Raw genomic sequence first — 16107 nt, 5'->3', positions numbered from 1 at the left:
TATCAACTGCTATGATATGTTGTCTTGCATATGCTACCACAAGCCCATGCATAATCGAATTGCTTTAGTTGTAGGTATTTCTAATCTCACAATATGACAGTCTGTCATCATTGCACCTTAAGCACTGTAAAGACTATTAACTAAAGAGCAATCCCTCCTCTTATCTCAATAACTGCAATGTAAATCCTTCCTCTTATCTCTATAGCTACAATCTAAGTTATGATTGACAAGGTAACAGCAGAGAAAAGAAACTTCAACTTTCCTCTACTGGCCGTGATGCTCAGCATCCAAAAACAATGTTTGCAAGGGAAGGAATTTGACAGGCATACCCTACTTCAAAAAGAAAACATGTCCTACAACCATACTTCTAGAGTAAATGATCACATAACTTGAAATAGCAAATATTACCCCTATGCCCACTCTTAACAATAGAAGATCACCACTTTTAAGTCAAAGTATTGGAGTTAGCCCTAAGAACTATGAACAAGGTTATATTATTGCTTTCAGATCAAAATTTGATTCCAACTGGTTGGAGAGAACATATCCCAATGATGGACAATAGTACAAACAAAAGAGTGAAGAGCTTGCCCAACGCTGTAGGTCAAGCAACAATCTCAGCCAAACAGGGACGTTGATGTCAGGAATTTCTTGATAAATCAAAGAATGATCCATTCATTAATTGCATCAGTTCTGTGGTGTAAAATTGCTTTGGCACCTTCAAGTTATGCATGAATTTTTGTGGTTTATCCATTATCCAAACAATCCAATGAAATAAGAGTTCCCACCTTCTCCGCTCCATAATTCCATAACCACGACAAAAGGCAATTTTCTCTGTTTAAGCAGCATCCCCTGTACAAAAGGGCACATAAAGGAGGAAACAATATTATGCCATTGGCAAATATAAACATCCAATAAGCATTATCTATGTTGATAGAGTACTTGAAGGAATTACTCCAGCTGAAATGGCTCCTCTAGATTTTACCCTTAATCTTCATCATTGTTCTATCTGAGATACTAAATTTTAATGCATCCCAATCTTTTTAACCCACTCAAAGCTAAAAGAAAGTCAACACTGTTCAACAATACATTCCATCACAACAAAATCAGATGAACTCTAGCTCGTAGATAACAAAGACATAACAAAGACTCTTGGTAGAACAAAATAAAGAACTGTCATTTGAAAAAGATGCATGAAATCTATAGCTACTCTTAACATATAAAATAGAAAGATAAAATAAAACAACTATCTCGATGAGAAACAAATCAAAGCTACAGATCCAAAGTGATCCTATATTATCAGAGAGAGCTTCCTAACTCTCTTGACTATCTTTCTATGTTCTATATAATTGCAAAAACCTAGTTAAAATAGATGGGGGATTTAAGCAACCCAACCAGTCCCAAAATTTGCTGTCCACTCTGCACAAACAAATGCCAGAGTAGTGAGCCGCATTTAGGACATAGAACTCCAAGGTCAGGAAAGTTCTGATATGGCAAAAGAACATATCCAATGCTTGGACCACGAATCACTGCCTCTGACTCTGTCGCCCAGCTGCACCATATCCTCCATATGCTGCTTGGCCATTAGCAGTCCCATCAGCATGAGGAACACCATACCCACCAGTTGGTGCTGCATTGAAGCCAGCTGCTGAAGGATCAGAAGCACCTGATTTCCAGACTGTGTCTGAATATCCGGTGTTTCCATGGGGATCTCCATAGCCACCTGCATAAGCAACACCTGCTCCTGTTTGTTCACCAGTACTGACTGCATTATAGTTTGGAGTTGCACCTCCACGGCCAGGACCACCATAGCCACCAGCTGCATTGGCATTGTATGAACCATCATTGCTCGCATATCCATATCCATAATTTGGATTTGTATAACCATTTCCACCACTGGGAGACTGTCCAGCTGTCCCAGAAGCAGCACCAGAAGAAGGCCAGGAGTTAGGAGCTCCATAGCCTGCATTTGTTCCATAGTTTGCAGTGTTACCCTGTGACCCATAACCACCAGATGCTGCATTACCCCATGGGCTTCTAGGAGCTCCGACAGGACCATTTCCAAAACCAGAGTTTGGCACAGGAGCATTTCCATAGCCACCACCAGCTCCACCATATGCAGGAGCTCCAGGAGGTGCCCCTCCATAACTGTTCATTCCATAATTACCATAGCCATACCCACCAGCATTAACTGCTCCATAGCCACCACTTCCGTAGTTTGGAGCACCATAACCAGCGGGTGGAAAAGAAGGAAAGCCTCCTCTTCCTGCAGTAGGTTGCCCGTACCTGTTGTTATCCATCCTACCTTCATAACCACCAGCGTTTGAGTTAGAATTATTATACCCTTGATAACCTCCTCCACCTCTGCCTCCACCTCCAGAAGAAGCATCTTTAGGCAATGCTCGCTTAACTTCTACAAGCTTGCCGTTCAATTCATGGAAATTTTTCAGCAGAACATTTTCCACTGCATCTTCAATATCAAATGTAATAAATCCAAAACCTCTTGGCCTCTGAGTACTATGATCATACATTACAACAACATCGGTGATATTACCAAACTGCTGGAAATAATTCTTGAACTCCTCTTCAGTTAAATTTGCTGGCAAACCTCCTACAAAAATCTTCTTCGTTCTAACAGCACCTCCTCCAAAGGATTGACCACCATTGTTGTTGTTGCTGTTGTAGCTGTTAGCCCTGGCACTCTGTTGCTCTTCTCTGGGGACTGCTTTCTTTGCTTCCACCTAAATGGTGCACAAAAGTGTGATTCAATTACAGTAAACAACAAGATGAAGATGAAACAAGTAGGCTACAATTGGCAAATACAACACTACACTGATTCTGATGACAAAGTTCCATGGTGTTCTTTTTGCTGGCAAAACCACTTACAAATTTCAATCGCAGAAAGAACGATGAGACTCTATATCAAACTTCTTCAAAATGATTCATTCCGATAATAAAAACTCCATGCAACTGAATAAAACCATTTAAATATGTTTCCAAGTGCTTTTACATGGCCCAAAAAAACCCTTTGACCCGCTAGGTTTCTCGCAACTTTGGCTGGTGGATTATCTCACAACAGAGGAAAATAAGGCAATCAAAAGCTTTATTCAATGCCTACATGTACCACAATGGACCATTCTAATGTAAAATCTAATCGCAGAAGACTTATCTTTCTCCCATTCCAACTCCCAAAAAACACAAATCTAAACGGGAAAGCGTTGAGAGCACATTCAGGGAGAAACTACGAAATATAAAATAAAAACAGAAAGTCTCGTTTCGTACACCATCTACACAAAAATCCATGGGTCATTCGAAGTGGGAACAACAAAACAGCCGTAAAAATAAGAATAAGAAACGGTGAAAGCTTTGCTGGTATTTTGGAGATACAGTTACGATAAAAAAAGGTATGAACCCTAGGGTTTATCCAGACATCTACCCCAAACAAGATTAGGGTTAACAAATCAGACGGATCCTTGTATGTTCAAACTTGAATCAAATCAATAGCTCTTAGCTCTACGATCAAACAACCATTAGGGACAAAAAGAAGAACAATAAAACAAAACCCAGAGAAATTCAAACAGAAACATTTATCCACGGTTAAAAAGAAAAAGCAGTGAAAGGGCAAAAGAAACATACTGTTCTTCCATCGATGGTGTGTTTGTCCTGCAGAACCCTGTCGAGAATGGAGGGGTCAGCGAAAACAACGAACCCAAAACCTCTGGCGCGTCCAGTCATACGATCCTTCATTATCACAGTCTGCACAACCTCGCCATAGTTGGAAAAGTACTCTGCCAGCCTCTCTTCGCTCGTCTCCCATGAAATCCCCCCGATGAAGAGCTTGCCCTGATCGGAATCCATTTCTACTTCTTAGTGAGATCTGCAAAGCAAAACCCCGTGCGTAAAATAGCAACCCCGGGTGATGCGGACGATGGAGATCTAAACTCCGCTGCTCATCCACGGTTAATGTGGGATGCTGAAGAACAACTGTGAACCGTCGATCCGAATATATATGTATTGCGTTGGCCCATTTCAGAATTTCAGCTTCTCCAACCGCGTCCAAACCCTATCCGGACTTCTGAAGAAGATTTAACTCCAATTTGTATATGCATTTCGAATTTATATATATATGTATAGGATTGAAACAATGTTCACAATTGGTCGGCGAAGGAAATATATATATGGAAATTATTTGTCCATAATGCTAATTACTTTTTGTAATGTTGGAATGGTTTACAAAATGGTTTATTCTCATTTTTTTTATGGGCTTTGTATTTGATTTCAAGGTAAGGATTTTTTTAATATTTATTTTTTATTTTTTAATAATTTGATTAGTTTAGTGATGAAGAATGTGTTCTCAAAAGAGAGGATATAAGTTCAAATTCTAGAGGATGTATAGGTCTTTCTCTTAAGGAATGTGCACTAGTTTCTATTGTTGTTTATTTTTCTTAAATGATAATCTAATTCATTATAATTAAAACTACTATGAATATCTTAAATATATTTATCTGAAACATGTAGAGAGATCTCGCTCATAAGTTAGACATATTGATCCCTTAAATTTACATTGACATCATGTGTGTGTGTTTAGAGACATCTATATAAAACAATAGATAGATCTCGCTCATTAATAGTGTATATTTTAGAAGTAGACAAAAATTATATCATTATTATTAATCGATGTATTCCTTGCTAGAAATATGTGCATCATCTTCATATTACAGTGTTAAAATTATAATATTGGATTAATAAACTAAAGAAATAAATTTATTATCAGAATTTTTTAATTTGTATTTAAATTAATATTAATAACATATTTAGTGGTTCTATATTCAAAAAACACTTTATAAACATAGGAATAGAGGAAGGGGTCAAAAAATCATTTACCAAGCAATTGGGAAGGCAAACACAATGGGTGTCACAAGAAGTGAGATTGAAACTAGCAAAAAAAATACAGAATAAAACTAGTAGGACTAGCAAACAAACAATAGACAACAGAAGACAAGAGGAAATCAGTTACATATTTACAAGGAGCTTTTGCCACTAGTGCCTGTAATACCCCTAAATTGGCACATTGGCATTATGAACCAATTTTGGTGCATCAATCTCATGAAATCAATTTGTTGATCAACTAAGTCCTATTGTACTATGCATTTCTGGTTCTGGTCATCTTTACTCGACCTAAGTGTCAAATGCAAAAAATCCCTAATCTATATTAATCACATACTTTATTTAATTCCTAAATATTAATTGAAATTGTTAAGTTAACCTCCTAATTGAACTAATTTAATTATAAGTCCTAAGTGCTTTAATTAAATTAAAACCACCCTCTTTAGCTAGTACACATAAAAAGGGAATTAAATACATTGATTTAATTAAATCTACTATATCATAAGTGTTGAAACTAATTATTTAATTAATTAGAATATTAAATTATGATGTCATGTTTGAATGGATCAACATTCTTTCCTAATTCATCTCACATGAAAAAGGAATTAAATATCTTGATTTAATCAAATATGCTCATCATAATTGTTGAAACTAATTATTTAATTATTTAGAAAAATAATTATGAGCACATATTTGAATGGATCAATATTATCTACTATTTCATCTCATTCAACTCCATCAAAAACGGAGGACTCAATCTCTCATTCGATTTGAACCATAAACTCAGTTTAATCTTGACCATTGATTAGGTCCAAGATTCTATAGAAGAGAGCCCTGACCTCTCATTTGAGGAGCATGCAAGTGAAGAGTATTCAATCATTGTTGGATTGATAACTCAAGAATTTTGCATTCAAATCTCTAGTGCTTTTACATGCTCATCATTTAGATTACAATGCACTCATTTAGGTTAATTTGTTTTTCATTGTTCTTAGATTAATTTGAAAATCATCTAGATTAATTCATATCTTTGCATACAAAAATATCAAAAACATAGATTAATAATATTTTATTTTGCATTCCTTCAAATCCTTCATACTAGTTTGGTTTGGTTATTGAACTCTCAATTCTGAGAGCGTATAGTAAAACCCTGTCTAGTTAGAAGGCAACAAATTACCTTGTGCAAACATACCAGATGAATAATCTCATGTTCATTTTGGGATGTTATTGACAAACAATGATCATGTTGAAGTGTGGGGTTGAATTAGAGGCCCATATTTAATACTCAAATTTCTAGCGCCCACTATGTGGTAGAGAGATCAATTTTTTGGCCTCATTTTTATTCATGTTCAACATTTTAGATTTTGGTATGTACAAAATAGTGAATTCTCTCATGCAAAGAAGTTTTACCATGCGAGAAACCTAAAATGTTGTGCCCTTCTTTGTACTTCATCATGTAGGATAGCATATGCTGATGTAGTGAAAGAACTTTCTCGTGTGGCACAAAGTGTTTCTTCATTTGGTATGGTGCATAGTCTCGTGTGAGACTTGACAACAGAGTATTAAAGATTTGCATTGATTTTTGGTCTAACATATGTTTCTGAAGCACTTATTTTATGGTTTTTGATTTTTGAAACAACTTAATTGTGGCTTGTAGGATGATTATCAAAGATACCTTGAAATAAACATACAAACAGTACTAATGGTTTGATTGTAGGATGTTTGTCAAAGAACAATTCAAACCCTACTCAAACAATGTATCTATTTTCATGCTTTTCAATACACATAGTTTAATAGGGCTTGTGAACTTCATAGGGCTCTAGATAAAGGAATAGGGGAGTATGATCTTTGCTACTTGGAAGTGAGCCCAAGAGTAAGTCAGAAACCTAGACACCTTTGGAAGATAGTACCAAAGGGAGGCAAGAAAGGTAGTGGTTCTCCCAAGAAAAACTTTTAATGAAGGGATGATGCTCTTTTTCTTTTAGGAAAATCAAAATCCTGGAAAAAGACAAGTTGGGATTGATAAGCTAGCTCGATGATGAATATGTTTTGCATGTGTGGGTAAGGTGATGAGGTAGAGTAGTATGCTCTTTTCCCTTTGGAAAAATAAAAAACTTGGACCCTTGAAATGGAGCTAAGTACAAGTCAACCTTTAGAGAGCCTACCAGAGCAATCCAACCTTTGAGAATGACCCAAGTGAGCACACACCTAACACCGATGATTCCACCTCACTATAATAAAGAAGCTTTATAGAGTCAAAAACTCCAAAGCCATGTTAATTTCTTCTTCTTGATTCTGATATTGTATATCAAGAGGAGGCTCTGTCTGTTGCACTAGGCAACACCGCCCCTAGTCTTGCTAGTCAAGTGTGTCTACTTTTAGGTGTCGGTGTGGGTTGCTAGCCTTAACGTTGTTCATGAGGCCACTAGGGATTAATATGAATACAAGCCTATAAAAAAACTTTGTAGTTAGTTGCTAACTGATTCACCTCCAAAAGGGGCCATAATCTTTGTGCGAGGGGGAAGAATCTCTCTTGTACATCCTCACCATAGGCATGTACCTGGACGTTGGAAGGTGGTATACCCCCTTCATCCATACCACAAGGGTGATCATTGAGCATATATGTTATTGAGTCCTTGGAATACACCAAAAATACGAGCTCCCTCTAGTGGGGTGACACAATGATGTGAGGTGAATACATGCACATAAGTTGTGAGACAAAGATTGTGTTGCCCCTACGATTTCTAGTTATAGGGACAAAATAGTGTCTTTTTCAAGTCTACAATTGTCCAAATTGTTCAAACAAAAAGGTCAAGACTCCCTCATTCCTCTAAGTTGCTTTGTCCTTGGTTGGATTGTTTATGGCTACTGCTTGTATCCCCTTGTCTAAAAATCAACTGTCTACTTGCCAAAACAATCCAAAATGGTGTCAAAATCTAAAAATGATGTCCACATCTGACTGAAAACTACAAATATTGTCAGTACTCTATCCAAAACTTATCAAATCTTATCAAAATCTTTTCAAATTCAATCAAAACTTGTTATTTTGTCCTTTACTTACCTTTTTTTTTACACAATTTCATGCAAGTCAGGACCTTTGGGTCTATCAGTATATACTTCCTCATGCGATACATTGTACTTCCTTGCACAAGAGGTTGAGTTTTCTTGCATGTGCATATACCAAACACTGTCAACTTGTATAAATCTAGTCAAAATGGTGTTCAAAATGGTAACTTGTCATTTCCTCCCACAGTCCAACATACAATTTCACACGAGAAAATGCTTGAGAAAGTGTAATCTTGTTTCCTCGCATGGGTCTACATACTTCCTCGCATGGTTCTTCTAGTATCTTTGCATAAGATTTGGTCATTAAACTGTCAAAAACTATCCAAATTGGTCTATCATAGGAGTTTACTCACCTTAGAGTCATTTCCTTGTGTGAGTCTATCAGGAATCGTCCAAAAATAGTAAGTTATTCTAAGCTCCGTCATCAAAACTTGATCCAAATCTGGACTTTATCTAAAAATATTAAGTCATTCCTCTGTCTGCAATAGTCTAAAACTCAAACAACTTGCTTAATTAATCACTTGTGATCTGCACATGAACTAGTCTCTTTAATATGTTGTCCTATTTGCTCTCTTGTGTTTGTCATACCTTGTGTCACGATAGTCAAAATCTCAATTGTTCTAGCAATTTCCCTCACTACTCATACCTGGGTATACAACACACTTACAGATTACTTACTTTGAGACTATGCTCTAGTGTGATCCTTGTTTAAACTTTGTCATAAGTCATCATCTATGACTATTGCACCTAGGAGTGGAAATGTGTTTCCTCCCCATAGACCAAGATGAGGTAAAGATAGAGGTAGAAATCATGATAGAGGTTGTTCCCAGTTATACAGATAGTCTAAGTATAGTGAAGGGTCCTCGATCTCTTTCACATGTTGGTCCACCTAGCACTCGAAGAGTCTTTTCCATAAACTTGCAACAAGTTATGAATCCATTATTCTATGAACATCCAAACATTGACAAGACACCTATATCTTTAAATAGAACAATAGAACTTCTATTTGAAACGCCTATACATCCTAAATAAACTTAAAACTTCTACACCCCTAGGATGGTAGATCAAGATCAAGAAATAGGTGAAAATAGTAGGAGAACAAATAGAGAGGACTTTGAAAGGACCAAAAGGCTCAAGGATCCTTACACCTATACAATTGATTATGGGGATACTAAAGAGATACCCCTAGAAGACATAGAGAAATGTGATAAAGATAAGAACTTCCAAAAAATGATGGAAATCTTGCTTAATGAAGAGAAAGAAAAATATTTCCTCAAACTCGCTTAAGGAGTAAAACTACCTCAACACTTCAATGTTGAAACAATTGTCACACAAGAAGAGGAATCTTAAACCTCCAAGTTAGCAAAAAAACTCTAGGCCATGCAAGTGCAATTGGCCCAAATGTTGAAAGACAAAGATAAACTTGCTAAACAATTCACAATAGATGTTATTTGTCCATTTCCTTTTGATGAGGATTTGTACATGCCTCCTTTTCCTAGAGGAGTTAAGCTACCAAAATATGACAAGTACTTAGGAACATCAGATCCTAAAGATCACTTGAGGGAGTTTGGTGCTTTGTACATGGAGTTCATACACAATCAAACATATCGCATGCATTTGCTCCCTTGAAGTCTAGATGGTCAAGCCATGGAGTGGTTTTCCCGATTACCTACCAGAATTTTAACTTTTGATGAGATTATTAATATGTTCATTCAGTAGTACTCACACAATATCCAACATCTAGTCAAAATAAGAGATCTTTATAACCTTAAAACAAAGAATTGGAGAACCTTTACTAAAATTTTTCCAAAGATGGAGACAATTGTATACCAAATACTCACTTAAGATCCCCAAAACTAAAAAACTTGATATCTTCATGGATAATATTTTACTTGATTTTGGGTACAACATACAACTCCAAGGTCTACATACCTTCGAAGACATGATTACATGAGCTATCTAAATAGAAGAGTTCATGATAAAGAAGGGTGAATTAACCCTTCAAAAGACATCAAACAAGGGTCTACCTCTAGTAAAGATAAGTCCAAGTATGTTAATAAAAATTGAGAGGTAGTACATGATGGAGTGGTGGACAATATCACTCTCAAACCTTCTAAGGTGGCTTTCAATCTCACAAATAACATGCATACATCTAAAATCAATGAACAATATACTTCGAATAACAATACATTTGGAAACAGAGCTAAAAAATCATCTTGAGTTTCTCGAACCAAACATGAATACACACCTCTGGGTGAGCCTCTCGACGTGGCCTATAAGACTCTACTTCAAAATTAGATTATTATTCCACTTGATAATTCTCGTCCTTATGATCCACAACCATGACCCACATGGTGGAATGGGAATGCATATTGTAAATGTAATGTCCTCATCTTTTTAGCAACTCAGTGGAGTTCTTAGCTTTTACATTCTTTGAAGGCTAAGTGAAGAAATAAGGAGAAATTGATTAAATTAACTTCTTATAAAGTCATAAAAAAAAAAAAAAAATTAAAAGGAGACTTTATATTTAATTAATTTAATTTTCTAGAAGCACAATTAATTATTGTATTGCAAAGGAGAAGCCTCTAGAGAGTGCATTTTCTAGAAATACAATTAATTGTTGTATTAGAAAGGGGGAAGCTTCTAGAGAATGCAATTAAATAATATTTTATTTCCTTCTATAAGGGTGAAGAAAAAGAATAAATAGAGGTGAGAGCTTCATTGTTAATCATCTAATTATTGTGAATTGCATTTGGCATAAACTTGGGAGAAGAAACTAGGGTTTCTGATTTTAGTCAGCCATTGGAGAATGTCAACTCTTCAGTGTTGCAACCATTTGAGGTGGTGAAATATCAAGTAAATTTGGTATTTAGGAGAGCTTAAATTCAGGAGTTTTGTTTGTGCTTAAATTGGAGAATACAATTATTGTTGGCTACTACAGTACGCAAGAATGATGTCGTGCTATAGTTTTTATGCTTGATTCATCTCCATCCTTGGGCATCACTATTATCAGGTTCCTCTTGCAACTATTAGTAGTTAGCATTGTAATTTTTAGGCATATGATTTTGCTATGATAATTTAGAATCAAAATTTGGCATTACTGTAGTCATTATTATAAGCCCATTTGTCTTGGCAAACTCATAACAACATTGTACATGAGAATGAATTCAATAAAGGAGATACATGTTGCATACCATTTGTTTAACGAAATGTGATGTCAATCGTTTGTCAAAATGTCAGTTAGTTGTAGGTACAAATTGCATATCTAGTTTCCATGTATATGCATTGGAAGTACCAAAATAATTGCACTTGCATATTAGTTCATTGTAAGAGGCATTGTAATATCATTTGCAAATTTCTTGGCATTAAAAGGCAGCATACAAGTGTTTGGCAATATTCCTTGAGCTAAAATCAGTTAGTTTGTGCAAGGGATATTACATTGGTATCAGAGCTTGGATGTGTCATGTCCCCTTTTCAAATAATTAAAAATAATAACTTTTGCTAAGGCAGGCAGGCTCAAAAAAGTGAAGTTTCGGCAAAAGGGGCTAATCTTTGGAAACCAATGGATTAATAAATAAAAATTATTATTAAAATATTTATTACTAACCCCTCTTGGCCATGAGTTAGGGTTATTCCCTCTTTTAAATGGATTTGGAGGCATTTCGGGCTCATTCTAGAACTTGATTTTTGCTCATTACTTTGTTGTTCTTCAGAGGCTGCCAAACCTGTGGAGAAGGAGACCCAAGGATAGGAGTTTGTGGGTTTCCTGGGAGGCTAAGTATGGGAGTTTGAGGCCATTCCATTTGCAAGCTCACGGAGAGTTTGCCCTTGTGTTGAACAGTGCAAATTTGTGAGCTTTCGGGTGTGTTTATTGTAAGAGTTTGGTGTTTTCAGTTGAGTATTTCATATCAGTTTGGTTTGCTACTATATTGCAAACATTTAGATGTTAAAATAGAGTTGAATATAGGTATTGGGTCATGGTTATACTTATGTGATAGATTATTAGTGTTTTGTGGTGTTTTCGGGCTATTTTGTGTTGTTTTCGGGAGCCCAATGAGCATTGTTTTTGTCCTTCGTTTGGGAGCTGTTGTGTAAACTCTATACAGATTTGGAAATGTCATTTTGTGGGCTGTTATGATGCCAAAATTTCTATAAAAATATCTACTTTTAGATTTATTAATAATACGTGAAGTTGTGAAGTTTTTGGCACGACTTCGAGCATGCCTGATTTGGGTTTTATTGGGATCTTTTGAAATATTGGTTGTTTGATTTTAAAATCTGATTAGAGGCTTTAAATATCATATAAAATTAAAAAGGGGAAATTCCGATGGTATTAGAGCTATGATCTTGCCAGCCTGAGGGTTTGTAGAAGTTTACATGCAACTAAGTGAAAGAGAAAAGAGATATTCGCAGCGAGAAAAGAATAAAGAAATTTTGATCAAACCTACAGTTAAAAGTAAAAGTACAAAATCCAAGGAAGGAAAAAGTATGGCTGACCCATATGAGATGGCAGAGAAATTCTTCTTGGACATCCAGAATACTCAGAAGCAAATAGTGGATACTTTGGCAGAAACTAGAGAGGCTTTGCGAATATTGACAGAAAAACTGCAAGGAATTGCATCTACTAATGAGAAAGGGATCACTTCAGAGGAGCCAAGAAATCTGAAACCCACACCATCTAAATCAACAAAAACTATTTTCCTGCCTGCAAATGAGCCACTAATACCAAATCCAGTCCTTAGTCTCATGGAAGAGGTTATAGGTAACTTGATTGCATCAAGAGCTACTTACAATGGCTTAGATGACGACTTTCATAGTTTGGTTCCTTGGAGAGAATATGTGGATATAATGAACACTTTGATGCCCAAGAAAGAGTACAAGAGGGAGCATGACATAAGTGGAAGAGAGCTCAAAAATAAAATAAGAAAGTTTATAGCACCTACATTTGATGGAACAAATAAATTTTCAGCAAGAACATGGCTACAAAAATTGCAGACCTTCTTCACACTTAACCCCATGAAGGAGAGTGATGTCATTCAATTTGCAAGTCCACACCTGGAAGATGCAACCTATTATTGGTGGTATCATGGAATGACTACTCAAGGTCATGATCAAGTAACTACATTTGATAAAAAAAAAATTGAAATAAAGGGGTAAAAACTTTATTAAGAATAAAAAAGCATTAATACAAAGAGAGCTAGAACCAAAGCTCCCAACAATAAGCACAAGGATAGCCCCAAATAGAGATAAAACAACCAGCACCATCATCTAACATCATCCTCCACCCTATCATCATCAAGAATGCTCCTCAAGTCGAAATGGAGCTCTTCAAGAACCAACTCCCAATCCTCAATCCTCCATCCCTCAGCATGCTCAGACGCCCATTTTGCCAAACAGTCAGCTGCCCTATTCCACTCCCTTGGAATATGAGAAAAAGTCACCAAATCCATCAAAGAACTAATTTGCAAAATTTGTTGCACAATCCTAGCCAATTGCCAACTAACATCAGCCACTTTCTATTCAATAAGCAGGTTGATCAAAATCTGGGAGTCGGATTCACAAATAATTCTTCTGCAGCCTAGAGCATGAGCTTTCTCAAGAGTAGCAAGAATAGCCAACCCTTCCACCAGGTTAATGTTTTGAATCCCTTCATAGATTGAAAAGATAAAAACCACTGAGCCCATAGCATCTCTACCAATCTTGCCGATACCAGCCGGACCTGGATTACCCCTTGAAGATCCATCAGTATTGATCTTCAAGACCCCATAGGGGGGAAGCTGCCATTTATCAACCCTATCAATTTTTTGCTTTGCACAACGCCATCTCTTAGCTCTAGTTAATGCCAAAGAAGACCCCAAAGTCCCCAATCTCTCCACCAACTCTGTATCTCATTTCCCCAAAGGTAATTCCACTTCACACTTAGCCTCCACAGTCTCATGAATCATGCCCAATAACCTCTGCCAAATTTGTTGCACTAGCCTCTGCTCACCATGAAAAATCTTTTAATTGCGCTCCAGCCAAATCTGCCATAATAAGAAGATAGGCCCCACAAACTACACCTCCTGCAAAAAAGGAGCCATAGAAGGAGGCCATCCTATCCCCTGCCAAAACTCAATCAAGGAGGATGCATGGACACAAGGTGCTGTCCAAACTCCCCACTAGAAATGCCAAAGCTGCAGGGCAAAAGAGTAACAGAAAAACAAATGGGAAGAGTCCTCCTCATTAGCCCCACACATAACACACATAGAGGGGCCGTGGAATCCTCTTTTCTGGATATTATCCCAAGTCAAACACTTATTCCAAGCTAACATCCAAATAAAACAATTGCACTTTGGCCAAGAAAGCTTGTTCCAAACCTTCTTCCACCACTGCAGTTTAGGTAAAACCATCTTATGACACACCAATTTGTTGTATACCGAGGCAACCGTATAAGTCCCCTTAGAATTGGGAAACTAGCACATTGTCCTCCCAGAGAGAACACCATCTTATATTGGAGAGGATATTTTGTACCGTAGCACACTCCTCTTGTAAATCAGCAACTGGCCATTCATTTGGGGACTTCCATTTAGCCATTTCCATTTGACCATAAGGGAAAAAGGACTTAAAATCACTCACCCGTGACCAACCAACCTCCAAAAATTGCTGACATAGAAACACTAAGTTAGGGAACTGAGAAATTATTGGGGGAAATCCATCCCAAGAGTCTGACTAGAATTAAGCCTCTGCCCCTCTCTTGCAGATCCAAAATAATCCATCCTTAATAAGCTTAGCCCCTTTCTTTAAAGTATCCCAAATCATAGATCCCTTCCCCCCAAGAGGATACCTAGAAATATCAAGATGAGAAATCCCTGGGAGATACTTTTGAGAAAGAACCATCGCCCAGCTCTTGTCCTGCTCATTACACCACCGCCAGTAAAGTTTAGCAACCAATGCCTCACCTGTCAAAGCCGACTGCCTCAAGCCAAGACCCCCGTAATGCTTCAGACTGCACACCACTTCCCATCTAACCAAACTCCATTTGGAGTTCTCCAAGCAGCCCACTCGCAAAAATTGGTGTATCACAGAATCTAGATCCTTAAGGAAGCCTGTAGGAGCAACTTGGAGCATGCATCTATAAATGGGCAAAGCCTACACAATTGACTTAATCAACTGGACATGACCAATAAAGGATAACCAACGATGAGTCCAATGATTAACTTTCACTCAAAATTTATCCAAAATAACCTGCCAAGACTCCTTGGGAAGCCTACTCACGGAGATGGGAATGCCAAGATACTTCAATGGAAGATTCCCAATTTGAAACCTCAAGATGTGAGCAATCCTTTTTTGAATAGAGCTCGGAGTATTGAAGAAGTAGATGGAAGACTTTCCCTCATTAATCTGCTATCCCGAGGCGGCTAGGTACACATCCAAGACCCTACAAAGATTAGATGCCTCCCTTATTGTAGCCATTCCCATCAAAGCAATATCATCTACAAATTGCAAGTGAATCTGTGGAGGTAAAACCCCACCCCACCTCCAACCTTGAATAAAATCGGATCCCACATTTTGTTTAATCCATCTCCCCAAGCCTTCATCCAAAAGCATAAACAAACAAGGGGAGAGAGGGTCTCCCTGAAGAAGCCCCCTTGAAGCCCCAAAAAGCTCAGAATGACTCCCATTAATAAGCACCGAGAAAGAGACCGAAGTAACACAACTCCAAACCCATTGAGTCCAATCTTCTGCAAAGCCAAAGGCACTAAGAACCCTCTATAGGAAGGACCACCTTACTCTGTCATAAGCCTGTGCCATATCCAATTTGATAAAAATTGCTTTTTCTTTTTATTTGACCATAAAATGGATGACCTCAGTAGCAATAACAATCCCATCCAAAATTTGCCTACCCACAACAAAACCACTTTGCTCCTTAGAGATCAAATCAACAAGCCCCTTCTTTAACCTATTTGCAATAAGTTTGGAAATAATTTTGTAGATAAAATTGCATAAAGAGATGGGTTGAAATTGGCTCAACCTATTAGCCCCCTCCTGCTTGGGGATAAGAGCAAGAAAAGTAGCATTTAGAGCTCTTAACATTTGCTTATTGTGCTGAGACTCATGAACCACCGCCAGGAGGTCCAATTTGATGATATCCCAGAACTCTTGATAAAACTCAATGGGGAA

General features: G+C 37.3%; 1 protein-coding gene across 2 annotated transcripts; it reads right to left on the bottom strand.

The window, feature by feature from the left end:
* Positions 1 to 464: 464 nt before the first annotated feature.
* On the bottom strand, positions 465 to 3869 carry LOC149529551 (heterogeneous nuclear ribonucleoprotein 1-like). Of its 2 annotated transcripts, XR_016358774.1 has the most exons (3): positions 3634 to 3869; positions 1393 to 2738; positions 465 to 849 (listed from the first exon to the last, which is right to left on the bottom strand). XR_016358774.1 is itself a non-coding variant. In XM_089810093.1 (2 exons), the coding sequence occupies exons 1-2, from the start codon at positions 3853 to 3855 to the stop codon at positions 1524 to 1526; spliced, it is 1437 nt and encodes a 478-aa protein (XP_089666219.1). In that variant the 5' UTR covers positions 3856 to 3869; the 3' UTR covers positions 1188 to 1523. The 2 variants fall into 2 exon arrangements, 1 of the variants encoding a protein (XP_089666219.1); XM_089810093.1 differs by lacking the exon at positions 465 to 849 and having other exon boundaries at positions 1188 to 2738.
* Between the last annotated feature and the right edge of the window lie 12238 nt (positions 3870 to 16107).

Source organism: Cupressus sempervirens, chromosome 11 (genome assembly GCF_028749045.1).
Source record: "Cupressus sempervirens isolate cs-2001-9-10 chromosome 11, ASM2874904v1, whole genome shotgun sequence".
Lineage (NCBI taxonomy): Eukaryota > Viridiplantae > Streptophyta > Pinopsida > Cupressales > Cupressaceae > Cupressus > Cupressus sempervirens.
This window is presented reverse-complemented; position numbering and strand designations above follow the sequence as displayed.

Coding starts and splice junctions, on each gene's coding strand:
- LOC149529551 (XM_089810093.1), bottom strand. CDS start 3,855: ATGGATTCCGATCAGGGCAAGCTCTTCATCGGGGGGATTTCATGGGAG. Junction 2,739..3,633: donor ACACCATCGATGGAAGAACA/GTATGTTTCTTT, acceptor TGCACCATTTAG/GTGGAAGCAAAGAAAGCAGT.